The sequence below is a fragment of the Hemisphaericaspora subhashii genome (assembly GCF_019202705.1).
Source record: "Hemisphaericaspora subhashii strain CBS 10753 chromosome Unknown scaffold20, whole genome shotgun sequence".
In the NCBI taxonomy this organism is placed as follows: Eukaryota; Fungi; Ascomycota; class Pichiomycetes; order Serinales; family Debaryomycetaceae; genus Hemisphaericaspora; species Hemisphaericaspora subhashii.
Window position 1 is genome coordinate 12,796 of NW_026057347.1, and position 16,933 is coordinate 29,728.

The following is a 16,933-nucleotide window of genomic DNA, read 5'->3' on the forward strand; positions in this document are numbered from 1 at the left end:
CAACACACACACAATGAGATCTCATCATGTCGCGACATCGCCCACTCACGACATTCTAATACGTCATTTCTAAATTTAGATAGGGACTGATATAAACAATACATCTGATAGGTGTGTATTTGATGAAAATTATATACTATAAATACATAAAATGCTCTCAAAGAAAGGAAATATACCTCTAAAAGAATCACTCGTTATATACAAAAATTATGACCTAATCCCAATATTTTCCTTATTGTTTTTTATAAATTCTCTCTCACATTATCAAGCCAACATGAAATCCCTTTCCATCTTTTATAAAAGTCTCCTCCTCTCTATCAAAAACAAAACTCTCACAGCTCTATCCCCTTCCTGTTTAATCTAAATCTTCTTCAGGTCCTAAACCAGCTGAAGCAGCAGCTGGACCTTTATTAAGAATACTTGAAATAGAAGCTGGTGGATAAACAGCAATCATCATGACGACTAATTCATAAACATCTTCAGGAACAGTCTTTTGGTAAATACCCAAGATATCGGTTGGGTTAGGATATACAGCTAAAGCTTTATAGAAACAGATGGCAGCACCAGTTGGATCATCCTTGGTCATTTGTTCACCAGTAGCAACTTGTTCCATAAAGAAAGCTTCTCTTTCAGATAATTCAGTTGGTATTGGGTTTTCCTTCAAGTCTTCAATAAGAGCAGCCTTAACTGCTTCTAATTTAGATTGTTTAGATTCAGCATCCTTCTTGGCTTTTAATTTTTGTTGTTTTGATGCTCTTTTCTTTAATGACTTTCTAAATTCTGGAGAACTTCTACGTTTGTAATCGAAGTAGATAGCATACCCGACAACAGCAGTTGCGGCAATGGTGGTGACAGTTAAGGCTTTACTCATCGTTAATTATATTTGTCCAGATAGTAAGGGTATTCACAATATTGGCACTTTTTTTATTCTCATTGGGCTCGGCTCCAAGTTTATACTGAAAAATTTTCTTTTTTTGAATCAGAGTGCGACATTCGTACATGTCGTGTCACTCACGTGATCAAATTAGTCTGAGATTTTTTTCAGTTTAATTTTGATTGGATTAACCAAACAGAACTGAGCGAAAAAAAAACTTCAAATTGAAAAGTAGGAAACACCATTTGGTACTTCATTAAGAAACTATATATAGAAATCAAAATAAAGCAAGGATGTCAGAAAAAGTGTTGGATATCAGTACTCTTCCCAAATCAGTGGACAGATACCCAAACCCATTGGCCAATTTAACTAGGGGTGTTGGTTATCCAGCCTGGACACCAATTGATACCAAAGGAGAAACTTGGAGAATTTTTAGATTCGGTTTCATGACCACTGCAACCACTTATGCATTAGCTTATTTCTGGAGAAGAGTCGCATTCAGTTTACAACAACCAGCAATCTTAGTCAGTATGTTTACAATTGTCAAGGGAGTTCGTAGTTCCCTTGCTAATATTAGAGAAAAGAATGATATTTGGAATACTTTTTGGGCTTTTGGTGCTGCCAACACCGCGGTTATGACTGTTGGATTCAAGAATATTCCAGTTAAACATAGAATTATGAGTGCTGTAGGTTTTACTTGTCTTACTTCTGTGATTGAAGCTACTTGGTATGCTCAATCTACAAGTTCAATTGGTAAGAACTTTACATTTAAAGTTGCCAATGCAGAAGGTGATGAAAAGCAAGAGTTCTGGGATGTCTGGATGAGAAGACCATTGAGTGCCACAATTGAAGACTTGGGTGTTGGTCGTGGTATTTTGAAACCATAGGGAGGGATCGAAGAGATGGTGAAACGATTCATTTTTAACGGGGATTGATTTTGCAATAATGTACAATATAGTTTATTCATACGTCATTTTATTTATAGTTTACAACCGTGATTTTGTTGATAATATATAAAACAGTCAGTTGTTATTTTTACATTCTCTCGAGCACGAAGTTGTACAAGGATTTGTCTGCGAGAGCAGTCTTTGTTGGAGCTTAACTACTCCCTATGTAATATTCGCTAATTTACAACATTGATAAATTACTTGACAAAGAACAGAATAAAGTGAAATCACAAGTTATAATTACTTAAGATTAAGCGAAGTGAAATTAAAAGTACATAAATTACAACATATCCCGTGTTTATTGAATTCCACACTAATCAGAATGTCTATTCAAGTTCTATATACAAATAATCGAGACGATTCTCCTAAAGCTACTTTGACAATTTGAATGGATATTCCACATCATTTCCTTTGATCCTCCATATCCTCTTCTTTTTCTTAGTCACAACATGTTCCACCCAAATTTCTTCACAATGGGATTTCTTAAACTTTCTAATAAACCCAGGATCCCAAAGTTCACTAGCAACACCTAAATCCTTACAACATCTCATTAATGCATTACTCTTACACCCTTCCAATGCAGTCGTCACTTTGTCCTCTCCACCATAATAATCTTGCTCCCCACGGGCAATACTTACCAATCTTCCATTACAAATCAATCCATATTCACGCGATATTTGACTCGAAGTAACATGCACCTCGGATCGGGGTGCGAGTCCCCATCCACCGGGTCCAAATGCTCGATTCAAGATACGACGATATTTGATTTCAGGAAGATAAAGGAGTCCATCTGGTTTGATTTCAATGTCGTCAGGATTGAGGGGGGCTAGGAGGATATTGGCTGCTTCTGACAGGAATGCTGCTGAACCTAAGCCATGGAAGGAGTCTGACCAATCCACGTGTTTGGAAGCAGCATGTGGAGGTGAGGATGGAGCTTGATCTTGCAGTGGAGGATCTACCGGAAAGTTGTTGGTGTAATACTGGGGCTGCTGCTGTACGGATGTCGAAACAGCACTGTCTGATGGCTGTCTTACTATGGGGAGATTGGTTTTCGAATTGGGTGTTTCTGCCTTGGAACTTTTGAATGTGCCATTCTTTTTTGGAGCCGCATATTTTGGCTTTGGTTTGACATAATTATTAGAAGGTGGAGCAGTAGAATAGTTGGATTTTGAATTTGCCTCAACGAATTGCTCAAACCCGCTGTCTTCGAAAGCTGGTGCTGCCGGGTTGGAATTCTTGAGTGGGAACTTCTTTTTCCAAGGCTCATCTTTTGACTTTGGTTTAACAACAGTTCCAGTTTTTGCACTCCTAACTGGCAAAGCCTTGGATTGTTCTTTTATCTCAACCAGTGGTTCAGAGATACTTTCAGAAGAACCACTTTTTGAAGTTGATGTCAACTTTTCAGAAGCTTCTTTTGGAGCCACTGGAGATCTTGCAGCATACGTTTTCTTAAATGGGACCGGAGTAATCTTCTTAACTGGGACTGGCGTATTCTTTTTAAATGGGGCTGGCGTAGTCTTTCTAAATGGAACTGGCGTAGTCTTCTTAACTGGAACTGGAGTAGTTTTTTTAACTGCAGAATTCACATTTGAAGAAATTGAACTGTTATTAACCGCGGTTACCGAACCCTCTACTTTACTTTCGCCGTTCTTTGATGTCGTTGGAGTAGGGTTAGAACCAGCTGAAGATTCTGAAGGAATTGCCTTCGATGCGGTTGTTGTTGACAATTGAGATTTGGGTGATAATGTCTTAACTCCTGTGTTATATGTATTCGACTTAAATTTAGGATGATAGCTTCTAATTGACGCGTATCTAGGCGATAGCCTCAACGACCTTGCTTTCACTATATTAAGCATGCTGCCAATGGAGATGAACTTGTAATGGTTAGAGATGGAGAAATGTTACGTGAATTTTTTTTTTTCGGTAGAAGACGTGAACCAGCATTTCTTACACAAAGATTTATGTTAATTACTGAAATTATTAAAGAGATAATATTACAAGGGAATACAACAAGCGTTCTAAAAATGCAAAAATTATTATATGACTAAGTATGCTAAATGCAATGATAACTATTATACATTAGGAATTACTCCATTGGGATCTGGTTGTTGTTGTTGTTGCTGTTGTTGTTGATCTTGTGGTTGGTTTCCTTCGGCAGGAGCAACAACAGAACCATCATCTGACTGCTGTTGTTCACCTTCCTGTTTCTTCATCTCCTCTTCATCTTCATCTCTATGCTCGAATCTTTCATAATATTCATAATCAAACAAACTCTTTCTCAATGCTTTACCCATTTTGAATTTGGAAGTTAATTGATGATATTCTTTATTTTCGGAAAATTCCAAGATTGATTGTTGTAAACTATGATCCAACATGAATTTCTTTTCAACTTCATGTAATGTAGTATGTTTGTGAGTTAAATAATATTCTATTAAGGTATGTTCATTGGTTTCCAAAAGTTTCAACTTATCTTCTTCATTCAAATGTTTGATTAAATTAATAAGTTTTTCTTGTTTACCTTCATCGGAACTAGATTCATATTGTTCTGGTTTGAATAGCACTAATAAACGCTCTTCTTGTATCCATAATCTAAGACATGGAACATAATAATATCCACCAAAATAATAAGATTTTGTCCCGATTGAATATTCATGGTTTAATAATGACATGATATCATTTGGAACATAAACAGGTACTCCACCAATCATAGAATATCTTAAAGGAGAAATCTTTTCGAAATTCACCCAATGTTTTCTTCTATCCATGTATAATTCAACTGATTCTTGTTTTGAATTCTTTGATTTAATATATCCATCATATTCAGGTGGAGGAGTTTCATTATTCTTACCAATACCAGTTATATCAATATAAGTTCCAGTATCAATATCGATAAATCTAGCATCGATATGATTATCTTTAACAGCCATATCTCTGTGATGAATAAATGAAGAACAATCAATTAAGTATTTACCATATCCTTCAGAAACATCTTCAATAACTAAAGTCATGTTATAATTAGCCGAAAGACGACTCAATTCACTACTTGGCATTTGAATATCAATATCGATATCATAAGGAAACATTAATCCATCCCAATACCAACTCAATAATGGACCATGTGCAATCCATGAAATAATCCCCTTTTCTTCAGCAAATCTAAACCAATTACGCAATAATCTATCTAAAATAATTTGTTCTCTAATTTCTAATTGACTTTTGGTCCACGTTTCATCTTTGAGATATCTCAAAGCCCCATTAAAGAATCTCCATTCATAATGCCAACCAGCATCTTGATTTGATTGATCTTTCATCAAAGTAGCTAATTTATAATAAGTAGGCTCATTTTCAACGCTTACAGCACTAGCATATTTCAAGCCTTGGTAATGATTTAATTCATGTCTGTTTAATTTATTTTCATCAAATATCTTGGGGTCATATTTCAATTCATTAGTCATAGCTTCATTTATAAGACTTAAGCGATTTTCATATTCAGCAATTTGTTCATCAACTTGTTCTTGTTTATATAAGAATGCATCTTTGTCTAAATGAAGTTCTCTACTTACATTAGTTTGTTTTTGACGAGTGATTTGCCTCATTCTATAAATATCATCATCTAAATTTAATGGACGAGGTTTAACAGTTTTTTGTAATTGAGCAAATTCAACTTGTGGATTAAATTCAATTTCTTTAATTTCATCTAAATGATTTGGATTAATATTTCTTCTTTCTAAATAATTTTCAAATAAATCTGAATGAACAATTCTAGTACGAGATGATGTTAATTGAGTTTCATAAGTTCCATCTTTTGTTAAAAAAATCATGGAAAGGGGATTTTCTTGTTGAGCTAATAAATGAGCTTTTCCTTGCATCATAACTTGTTTATGAGGAGCTTTATTCATTGGAGAAGTCTTAACAATGAAACCAGGAAGAAATTCTTTTGGTAATCCAATTTCTTCAATTTCTTCAGAAGTTAAATCAACCAAATTCTGACAAAAATCAGGATATTTTGTCTTTTTATTGATTTTTGATTGTAACCATTCACAATTTAATCTTTGATCCCAAGGTTTTGATAATTCTTCATTTAACATGGTTAAATCAACCCAATCAGACCAACTAAATGGCATTTTAATTAAATGATCTTTCAGTTTATCATTCTTACGATTCTTTGCTTTTAATTGATATTTCAATTCATCTAAATAAACACTTAATGTGAATCTTGGATCATAAAACAATTCCGGTTTATTTTGCCATGTTTTTATATGTTCATCTTCTGGAGCTAAGAAATCACGAGGACTTAATTTAATTGAAGGATGTTGTACTTTGGTATTAGCTAACCAATAATGATTATCTTTATTAACTTTTACTTTATTTAGCAAGTAACTTATCTTCTCTTGAGTTGTCAATAGATGATATTGTTTTTTCTGATCATATTTGATTTGATCATCAGTTTGATAATTAATTGATGAAATATGTTGTAAAGCTAATTGACGTACTTTATTCTCTTCTTGTCGATATACTTTGGTGAAATATATTACATTCAATAGCAACACTGCCAAAAAGATATTCCTTATGACTTTGGTATCCAACATCTTATTGTAGTGGTTAGGGTTGTGTCTGTCTGTCTGGTTGTCGGGTTGACTTTGATTTCTATAAATTGGGTAATAATACTATACGAAATAAAATAACGAATGAATGTATAAGTATTGATCTTAAGGTGATAACTAACTTGTGTCTGTTGCAAAAAAAAAAATAAGAAGACAGAAGGAGAAAGAAAGTTTGATGATCAATCTCTTTCAAAGTGTGTCTGTCTGTCTGTCTGTCGGATCTCGTTGGGTTTTGTATTTCAAAGGGTGTTTTTTTTAAGGTTTTATTTTTTAATTTATTTTTTTTTTTCTAGAAAATTTTTGCTTCGGTTCCACAAAAATAAATCAACAATCAAATGTATAGGAAAAAGAAAAGTGCATAAACTGTAAAATTTGTCGAGACTAAACTATTTTTTTGTTGTTGTCTTCTAAAAACAATAACGTCGTGTGAGTTGTATTGATGGTGGAACACAAAGAGAGAGAAACTAATGATAATAAAGATTAGGTGAAATTTTGAGAGAGAAAAACGGTTTCCTCTGATGTCTCTAACAACAGCAGCGGAAGGACAATCTCAATTGCTCTTTGACAGGAAAAGAAAGAGAGATTGCCGTATCCTTTGGTGTATGACTTGTGGGCGGAGGGATTTCTATATATAGAAGAAGGTTTTTTAAATTGTGGTTTAAGCAAATTCACATGGCGGAGTTTAACAGCAATTGAAGTAGGCGATGTAACCTTGCCCTGAGCTCTTGTACAATCTTTCTTTTTATCTTTAATTTCTATTTAGCAATCCAAAATTAGGAGGACAAACAACCTCATTATTATATTTCAATTGTAGCAATAAAACAATGGATTAATAAATTTCATATTGACTTACAGATAATCTTTTTATTATTTGCATACACGATTAAAACACGAAGAAAAAAAATTGATACTCTTGTGACTTTTTCAATTGATAATTAATTGAGTTTACAGTATTTATGAACATTTTATAGAATACATACACACCCAGAAAGAGAAAGGAGATTTAACAAAATGTGGTAAGAAAGCTTATTCGAAAGAAACACGCAACTTATTTCTTTACCTATGATTGTGTTATTCTATGGCGTGCAATGTATCGTAAAACCTCTTCGATGGGATCAACATTGCACTAACTCGCGTCAACATGAATTTCGCAAAGATTATTGAAAATAAAAACATAAACAAAACAGGATTCTTTGAGAATTAAAGTTTCTATAGAGATTGTTACAATCACCTAAAAGTTTTTGACAATGATATCGAGTGAGGGACTCTTTTAAATAATAATAATTAATACGCGTCGTTATAGGTTCCAATGTATGTAAGTAATTTCTTTTTCTGAGTTGCAAAATCTCTCTTGTCACACGACATATGTGTTGAAAGCGCAACCCCAGTAATTCCCCTGCAATACCTACTTCAGTAGGACCTTGTCAAGTATTGAGGTACTCACTTACAAACTAATATCTATAACAGGACTCTTATATTCTCTAATCGCCTATAAACTTTACTCTAATATACAAATACAAAATAATACTAATAAAAATATGACAGTTTAAATTAATTATCATCTTTATGATATCTCGGTCTATCAATCCATTCATAATTAAAAACAGATCTTCTAAATGGTGTCTGGAATTTAATCTTACTTGTAAACTTATGATATTCTAGATTACCCGAAATATCCCCATCCGATTTTTGTCCTTCAACATGACCAATCTTTGTCTTGACCCCATTTGGTAAATTAAATAAATATGTAAGCTCTTGTTTATGTATATCAGTAACATCTTTAGTCAAATAATATTCTAATAAAATATCCTCTTCTTTATCTAATAATTGGACAACTTGATCCATTGTCATTGATTGCACTAAATTGGTAAATTTATCAACATCAACTTTTCCACTTCCATCGGTTAATTTATATTCTTGTCCTTGGAAAAGGAATTCTAATTTTGTATAATGAATCCATAAATTAATTGCATCAATAAAAAAGAATCCATCATAATGATAACTTGTCATTCCTTTTGAATATTCATCCTTTAGGATTTCTTCAATTCGGTTTGGAACATATAATGGAACCCCTCCCATCATGGTGAATCTTAAGGGGGATAATTCATCATATGATGAGAAATGTAAATTACGACAATTATAAACTGGTCTTGGCTTCCCTTGGGCTTCATTCTTGGCAACTAGTTCCTTATATTTTTCAGGCACTGCTTCATTTGAAATACCCAAACCGGTGATATCAATATATGAACCAGTATCAATATCAATAAATCTAGCATCAATATGATTTTCCTTGTATGATTTCCCTCTATGATGAACAAATGTAGAACAATCAATGAAAAATTTCCCAAACCCTTCAGTTATATCTTCAATAACGAGTGTTTGGTTATACAATCTTGAAAATCTCGCTAATTCTTCAGCAGGCATTTGAATATCAATATCTTCATCAAATGGGAATAATAATCCATCCCAATACCAACTCAATAATGGACCATGAGCAATCCAAGAAATTATCCCCTTTTCATTAGCAAATCTAAACCAATTACGTAAAATACGATCTAATAATACTTTTTCTCTAATTTGTAATTCTTCTCGATTCCATCCTGGTTTTAAATATCTTAATGCCCCATTGAAAAATCTCCATTCATAATGCCATCCGGCATCTTTTTCATTTTCTTCATTTCCAAATACTAATCGAGCCATTCTGAAATATGTAGGTTCATTATTAAGTTGGAATTTATTAGAATATTTTAATCCTTCAAAATACATCTTTTCACTTCTGGTGAATCTTAATTCATTGATTTGTTTTTGATCAAATATAAGTTCATTAGTAGTCAATGCTTGTAATTTATTCATTCTATGTTCATATTCGGCAATTTGGAGATCGATTCTATCTTGTTGATAATTGAATGCCGTTTCAGGAAGATAAAGTTCACGACTGGCAGATTCATCAGTTTGCTTTATCTTAGCTGCCATTCCATAAACATCTTCATGAGGATCTAACGGTAATGCTTTAACTTGGGCCAATAAGGAATTGAATTCTTTAACTGGATTAACAATGACTTTAGCGTCATCATCATGAGTTGGTTCTAAATTATTATATTTCAAATAATTGGTAAATAATTCTCCATCGACAATACGTTGTTTTCCATCAATCTTAGCTTCATAAACCCCATCTTTGGATAATAATACAATACCTAATGGATTGGCGGCATAAGTTAATAAATGCGATTTACCTTCCCACATTCTAACTTCATTACTTGCTTTATTTGCTGGAGATTTCTTAACGGCAAATCCAGGTACAAAATCAGTTGAAGGTAATCCCATTTCTTCCAAATCATATCTTGTAATTTCTGCATTATTAATACAATAATTTGGATCTCTTGGTGGGATATGATGAGTTGCTTTCATATATTCACAATTCTTTCTTTGTCCTTCCGGTTTTAATAATTCTTCATTTAACATGGTTAAATCAACCCAATCTGACCAAGCAAAGGGCACAACCACGGAATCTTCATTATTTGATTCATTTTCTAATAATTGATGTTTAATTTCTGAAATATAAATTGCCAATGTAAATCTTGGATCATAAAATATCGTTGGTTTATCTTTCCAATTATCAGGTAAAAAATCTTTAATTCTAATTTTTAATTGATAATCAGTTAATCCAGTATGAGCTAACCAATATTTCTCTTTATTAACGGTAATTTCATTAAATTTATATAAGATCTTATCAGCAGGTGATAATTCATTATATGGCTTATCTGGGATCTGATATAATGGTTTGGTAAACACTGGTGGATGTTCATCTACCTCTGGCTGATGTTGTTGATTTTGTTTTATTTTTTTATCTTTAGGTTTTTTACTTTTCTGGTTGTTGGTCTCAGATTCCTTCTCTGATACGGTAGTACCTTGAGGAATATCCTTATTTGGTTTTTCATGCGATGATGACGTTGATGCTGATATGGATCCAGAATCTATTTCTAAATCATTTGAATTCGATAGATTGTCCCATTTTAATTTACTAGATAATTTATGTGAAGTTTCTTCATCTAACAATAGTGATGACATATAAAATATGTTTAGGATTATGACAATTGCCAATACGAATTTGATGATTTTCTGATTGAAGAATCGTTTAACAACTATTAGATTCATCATTGTCTCTATATATGTGTATGTGTATGTGTATGTGTGTATGGTATGTGAATCAGATCTATGGGAAATCTTCTAATATGGAAAAATGCAAAATGAATTGTTTCTATTGGATAGCGAACGAGTGACTAGAGTTGAAAAGGTGTTAAATCGCAAACGTCGATATTCTAAAGCTAATTGGTAAGCGAATTGAAAGTGACGATTCGATTAATATAAAAAGTGGTNATATTCTAAAGCTAATTGGTAAGCGAATTGAAAGTGACGATTCGATTAATATAAAAAGTGGTGATAATTAATTTTCACGTTGTGGGCTGAGGTGGTGTGGTAGTGGTAGTGGTAGTGGTGGCTTGGCTAGGTGGGAATGGAACCTATAGTAATAGCAATAGTAAATACCAAGTGTCTAGTCGGATATCGTCTATAAGCAGAGGTAACGACTGGTGTCTGATAGAACTGTAGAAAAAAAAAATGAGAGAAGAATAAAAAAAAATGTCTGTCTATTCGGTTCTAAGCTTCTTTCGAAGTTAAATAAAAATATTTGTACAAGATCTGCATTGGGTTAAAATTTTTTTTTTTATTTTTGTCAACAAAAAATGCGAATAAAAAAATAAAAATAATAAGAAAATGTTTTCTAAAAATACAAATATTTAAGAACTTTAAATTTTGTTTTTTTCTGCATCTAACATGTAAAAAATGTAAAAAAAAGAAATTGTATTTTCGGGTATTGTTTACGAGGAGTTTTACTGACAGGTGCAAGAGCCCTGTTTATTTTTTGGGCCTTTTTTAATGTGGAAATCTAACGCCCTGTTGAGAAAGAAAGAATTCAGAATAAGCCCGTAGATGTTGTAAGAAAACAAACAATAAAGCTGATGGGATCAACATATGGAGAATATGGATGTGGTAAAATATCAGGTCATGCATTTTTCTTTTAGCTCGCGAGAACCTTAAACGTTTAATTGATTCTTTCTTTTTTGTTTGGTTAGTTTCAGTTTATTTTTAGAAGTCACACGAAATTACAGTACATTTTGGAATGGGGAGATGGTTATGATGAGAAGAGAAGACTGACATATAATATGATAATAATATATTTAAAAATGAAGTTAAAATAATTTTCCCTGTCAATTTCTTTGCATGTAAGAAATATTTTGCAAAATGTGAATTTCAATTAACAAATGAAAAACAAATTAGGCCCTTAGAAAATAAATAATATTATTGCGAAATTCAGTTCGAGTTTTCAGGGGGTAATCCCATCAGATACGCAAATGAGATGACATTAACAAGTAAAGCATCCAATAAAAGAGATGGACAGTCTATCACTCTCAATTATCTATCCCTCGATGTTCTTGAATAGAATTCCAGGATCCTTATTCCATGTATTTTATGGCCCGCCGTTCAAGCTCTTCTGTCTTACTACAAAAGTTATTATACAAACCAGATTCACATTCTCCACCCATTTTGTGACCTTATTAAACAACGACCTCTTTAGAATACTTCTACTGATTGTGTTCTTTGCTGAAAACAATCATCAATATTATTTTAAAGATCTTTGTGATAAAATTTCAAAGCCAAAAAAATTGCGAAAAGAAAACTGTAGGTGACCCAGGAGACGCGTCTTAATAATGGGCGATCCACAAAAATCTTTTATTGTGTCTCTAAACAGTACCACAAAATATTTAATTATTAGAATATCAGAATCAAGTTTTACATGCAAGCTATTTCTTCAACAATTAAGTCGTTGTCATCTTCTAGATAAAGAACAATAAGTGAATAATATATGTCTCACGCGACTTAGTGCAACTCTCACAATTTAATTAATTACTTGCTTTTGCACAGAACAATAAGAGAACAACATTCAGAAAAATATTTCTTTGTAGCTTTGAATTTGTACTCACAACAGACAGACAATCACAAGCCACAATTATCAATCTTCTTTCAGGAAATCTCATCAGATATATCATAGCAATCCTTATTCATTTATTAGAATATATACACGAGAAGAAAGATTCTCTACTTCTATCATTTCATACTATTTGCTATTCTCATGAAAACCCCAACTGGTGGACTTATGCTAGTGAGCAACCACAAACACAGCATGAATTATACCAGGCACCCACCCAAAGATAGTCAACACGATATTCAAAAGTAAACTATCAGTACAACCTCTATGAAGATAAACTGCTAATGGAGGTAAGAAAAATGCAATTACTAATTCGATTATATCGGCAGTTGTAAAAAGTCTCTTAACCATTTTTGATTTCGTTTGTTTTGTAGTGAAGTTATTCTTATAGTTTGAATTGGATTCGGAGGAGACGTTGTAGCTTATTTATATATATTATTTGAGTTAGAAATGGTTGCTAAAATTTTCAAAAAATGAGGTCAATTTTTAATTCAAAAATGATGTAAGCAGCAATTGCTAAAGCCATACTAGAGAGACTTGCTATTTACTGCTGCTAATTGCTTTCCCAAGATAATAGTGAAAAATGAAACTAATTTTAATTTTCGAAGCGGGCCGTATTACTTTCGAAATTTTAAGATAAGATATTAACAAACTTAAGTATATTAAAAACTAACTAAACAGCCTATACATAAAAACATAGAGGTTTAACAAAGCACTTAAAATGGCGCTTGGAAGCCTGGAATAGCATGATTCTTGTTTCTTTCATCTTCTTTGTTGTCATGATATCTACCTAAAGGAGGTGGGTAATGCGTTGGTTGAGCATCTTGGTTATTATCGGGATTGTCCTGGTATCTTTGTCCAGGTTGGTTAAATTGATTACCGTTATATCCACCTTGTCCACCTTGCATCCGCCCAGCTTGTCCACCCTGTCCAGCTTGTCCAAATTGGCCACTTTGTCCACCCTGTCCAGCTTGTCCACCCTGTCCAGCTTGTCCACCCTGTCCAGCTTGTCCAAATTGTCCTCCTTGCCCAACTTGGCCACTTTGTCCAAATTGTGCATCTTGCCCACCTTGTCCAGCGCTGTTCATTTGATAGTTATTCTTTTCATTTTGACCAAAAGGATTACTTTGGTATCCATTNGTTCATTTGATAGTTATTCTTTTCATTTTGACCAAAAGGATTACTTTGGTATCCATTATTTCCAGCTTGTGCGGAAGTATTCATTTGATCATCATTCCTATTCTTGTCAAACTTATCTTCGAATGGATATTGATCAGCAGGATTATTCTGCCCGCCTTGTCCAGAAGCATTAATCGGATATTGATTCTTTTCCTGTTGGTCAGAGGAAATTCCTTGGTCATTCTTTTCACGCTGTGTCGAGGCCCTAATTGGGTATTCTCTCGTTTCGCCCTTACTGGAGGTATTAATGCCATATTCATTCTTCCCCTTTTCTCCATTCCTTTGATATTCATTGGAGTTCTTATTCTTATCGTCGCGATGTTGACTTCCGGAATAATTTGATGGAACGTTAGTATACTCATCATCTTGTTGATATAAATGTTGTTGTTGTAAATTTTCATGTTTTCTTTGTGGATATACTATTGCAGTTTGTTCTTCAACCATTCTTCTATCCTTAATTATAATATAAATAGCATGGATTAAACCTGGATAGTATAATAATAAGGTTAGAACTATATTGACAAACAATTGCCCACTACATCCTCTGCAGAGAAATACTGCAACTGGTGGGAAAATAATTGCGATTATGAGCTTAAAGAAGTCTGAATTTGTTAATTCCATAGTTAATAGGTTCAGTAGATATTCAATGAAGACTGTTCCACATAGAATGGACATATCCAGATCCATCTTTAAGTAACTTTTATAGTTTAAAAAATGTGCCTTGATTGCTAAGCAACATTCAACTTTTTTTTCTTTCTGACAACCTTGCCGCAAACTTGCTATTTTGCAGCCAAATCCCTTTAAAAAATAAATTAGAAAAAAATATTTAATCAATTAATAATTACAAAAAAAATAATAAGTTATAATTAGAAACACCATGTAACTAGCAAGAGATCCAACACCCTTCATACAGTTAGCTACTTTTATCTATTTTCAAGAATTCTCATTAACAACCCCAATTCCACGCAATGGAGGAGTGTTCCTTTCATATGGCCCAGTGGCAGCAATATCCTCATATGCATTCTGTTCAACCGCATCTCTAGAATTTGTCCAATTATAACTGCTTTCTTGATTTTGAGTAATTAATGGAATAGACATATCTGTATTTTCTCTAGTATTCGTATTCAATTGAGCATGTCTTGGTATAGGAGGAGTTTTCAAAATTTGGTTGGTGGGTACATAATCAAACCCCAGTCTACCAGTCATCCTAAGCTGTTGTACTGGAGAAGGAGCCGTTGCTCTTTCTTTTGAGATCTTGGTATGATCAATTCCCCCTGAATTATATCTGTACTTACCAATAGGTGGTGTTCGGAGTTGGCTTATTTCTGAGATTTGAACACTGGAAGAACTTGAGCTTGTGCTTGTTGAAGTAAATCCCACGTGTCCCTCTCTTGTCTTGCTATCTTTGGAAATTACATAGATCGAATGAATAACACCTGGGAAGTATCCCAATAATGTCAATACTATATTGATTAATAGCTGACTTCCACATCCTCTTGTCAAGCAAACACCCATTGGTGGTGCCAATATCGCGATTATTAATAAGAGTATTAATACCATTTTAAAAGTATTCCGTCAACAGGTAAATTGATTGACCTAACAACAGGACGTTTGTGTCGTTCTAAAAGAGAACAACTTAATAGACTATTTATATAACAGTATCTTGCCCTAAATTGATAACCAATCCTAAATGGGGCTTATCAAAATGGATGCAATCTCGAATACAGTTGCTACTCCCCTTGTACTTCTATTTTAGCTGGAGGCTAAATATTTCAAAAGACCTTATATTGTTGCTGCAATCATTCTCCAAGGGTTTGGCCCTACCGAAGACATGTCACCATATCCAACAATTCTACAGTCACATTTCTGTGCTTTTAACTTATCGTAAATGTATATTTCCTAGTAAACTAATATACCAAAGAGCTCAATATTTAACTAAACTTAATCCTTTCCTACATGCTTACGAGAAGGAGGTGGAACTTTCGAGATCTTCGCATCATTATGATTTGGCATAAAAGTTCCAACATCTTCAGGAAAATCTTTTTGAGTAGCTTGACTAACGTAATTTGTCGTATCCCATTCTTCCATTCCTTCATCGTGAGGTCTTGTATTGAGACCTTCGAAGAATTTTTGTGGATTGTCTGTTTCCTTGAAATTTTCGTTCTTACCCATTTTGTTTAACTTAGTGGTGATTAAATTAAATAACTAAGAAGCTTTTGAAGAATTCAAGATATATGGTGCTTATATACTAAATTTCCTGCAACATAGCAATTTGACTAATTGTTGCTGTTACACAGCAATACATCCACTAAGAATGCAAAAAATGTTTGTACGTCATTAAAATTGCTAAAAAATAAAATGCAACCTAACTAACCTAACTAGCAATAAAATCTCAGTAAAAAACGTTCTTACAAAAAGTCACATTTAAACTAACACAGACAATCAACACTATACCGGAAACTTTAGAATAAATCCAGATTTCCCTTTAGTGAATAGTTATCCAGTTTGTCTAAACTTGTCTTTAACCAGTCAATTCTTTCAACAATCTTTCTTCCCTTTGTCAAAATCCGTGGAATAATCTTCTTCTGATGTGGAGTTTCCGACGTCTATATTTTTCTTTCAGTAGTACTTTTTCCTCAAGCTTCTCCCCCTTAGCTAGAACTGAATCCTCCGGTGGTACAACCCCTTCGTCAGGTATCGGCTTTGTCTCTGCTATCCTTTCCATTTCGGGCGTTATCTCTACTTCTTCAATTTTGGGCCTTATTTTACCTGAATTCCAACTCTCTGGAAACCCAATTGGATCCACATTATTAGATTCATCTATTAGTATGATGCACCCATATTCCTGTTGTGTTCCAGAATTATCCCCTTCAACAAAACTTTGAGAAACTGGATCAACTGAACGAAGCACCAGTGACATTGGTGGATCCCCCTTAATTTCATACATTGACACCTCCTTGTCTGCTTTTTCTCTATCTTTGATAATTAGGAACACGGCATGGATAAGAGCAGGATAGTAGAAAAGTACAGTCAATATAAAGTTTGCCATTAATTCTAGGGAGACACCTCGTTGAATGAAGACTGCTAATGGAGGGAATAGGACAGCAATAATTATGTTGACTAGATCTGAGACCGTTAGGTCCATGGTTCTGAAATATAGCAAATGTTTTTAGAGTGGAAAGTATAGCAAGGAGGCAGATCTTGAGAACATTTACGATCTTAATTGGTTTTATTTATGATCTACAAATATGTAGAAGAATATTTTTTGCATATCAAACATAGC

At 33.5% G+C, this 16,933-nt stretch overlaps 8 protein-coding genes across 8 annotated transcripts; 1 reads left to right on the forward strand and 7 right to left on the reverse strand. All coding sequences in view use genetic code 12, as the record gives it.

Annotated features, from left to right (window-relative positions):
* Positions 1 to 355: 355 nt before the first annotated feature.
* Positions 356 to 871, reverse strand: TOM20 (Tom20p; the record flags this gene model as incomplete). The annotated part of the gene is made up of 1 exon (XM_049408292.1): positions 356 to 871. One exon carries the CDS (start codon positions 869 to 871, stop codon positions 356 to 358), a length of 516 nt encoding a protein of 171 aa, XP_049262315.1.
* A 296-nt stretch (positions 872 to 1,167) lies between these two features.
* On the forward strand, positions 1,168 to 1,761 carry J8A68_004345 (uncharacterized protein; the record flags this gene model as incomplete). The annotated part of the gene is made up of 1 exon (XM_049408294.1): positions 1,168 to 1,761. One exon carries the CDS (start codon positions 1,168 to 1,170, stop codon positions 1,759 to 1,761), a length of 594 nt encoding a protein of 197 aa, XP_049262316.1.
* A 431-nt stretch (positions 1,762 to 2,192) lies between these two features.
* Positions 2,193 to 6,410, reverse strand: J8A68_004346 (uncharacterized protein; the record flags this gene model as incomplete). The annotated part of the gene is made up of 2 exons (XM_049408295.1): positions 2,193 to 3,695; positions 3,900 to 6,410. The coding sequence occupies 2 exons, from the start codon at positions 6,408 to 6,410 to the stop codon at positions 2,193 to 2,195; spliced, it is 4,014 nt and encodes a 1,337-aa protein (XP_049262317.1).
* A 1,566-nt stretch (positions 6,411 to 7,976) lies between these two features.
* J8A68_004347 (uncharacterized protein) lies at positions 7,977 to 10,493 on the reverse strand (the record flags this gene model as incomplete). The annotated part of the gene is made up of 1 exon (XM_049408296.1): positions 7,977 to 10,493. The coding sequence occupies one exon, from the start codon at positions 10,491 to 10,493 to the stop codon at positions 7,977 to 7,979; it is 2,517 nt and encodes an 838-aa protein (XP_049262318.1).
* A 2,694-nt stretch (positions 10,494 to 13,187) lies between these two features.
* Positions 13,188 to 13,559, reverse strand: J8A68_004348 (uncharacterized protein; the record flags this gene model as incomplete). The annotated part of the gene is made up of 1 exon (XM_049408297.1): positions 13,188 to 13,559. One exon carries the CDS (start codon positions 13,557 to 13,559, stop codon positions 13,188 to 13,190), a length of 372 nt encoding a protein of 123 aa, XP_049262319.1.
* A 34-nt stretch (positions 13,560 to 13,593) lies between these two features.
* On the reverse strand, positions 13,594 to 14,337 carry J8A68_004349 (uncharacterized protein; the record flags this gene model as incomplete). Its single annotated transcript, XM_049408298.1, has 2 exons — positions 13,594 to 14,135; positions 14,313 to 14,337. 2 exons carry the CDS (start codon positions 14,335 to 14,337, stop codon positions 13,594 to 13,596), a joined length of 567 nt encoding a protein of 188 aa, XP_049262320.1.
* Positions 14,338 to 14,583: 246 nt separating this feature from the next.
* J8A68_004350 (uncharacterized protein) lies at positions 14,584 to 15,822 on the reverse strand (the record flags this gene model as incomplete). The annotated part of the gene is made up of 2 exons (XM_049408299.1): positions 14,584 to 15,086; positions 15,615 to 15,822. 2 exons carry the CDS (start codon positions 15,820 to 15,822, stop codon positions 14,584 to 14,586), a joined length of 711 nt encoding a protein of 236 aa, XP_049262321.1.
* A 388-nt stretch (positions 15,823 to 16,210) lies between these two features.
* Positions 16,211 to 16,795, reverse strand: J8A68_004351 (YqaE/Pmp3 family membrane protein; the record flags this gene model as incomplete). The annotated part of the gene is made up of 1 exon (XM_049408300.1): positions 16,211 to 16,795. One exon carries the CDS (start codon positions 16,793 to 16,795, stop codon positions 16,211 to 16,213), a length of 585 nt encoding a protein of 194 aa, XP_049262322.1.
* Positions 16,796 to 16,933: the final 138 nt, after the last annotated feature.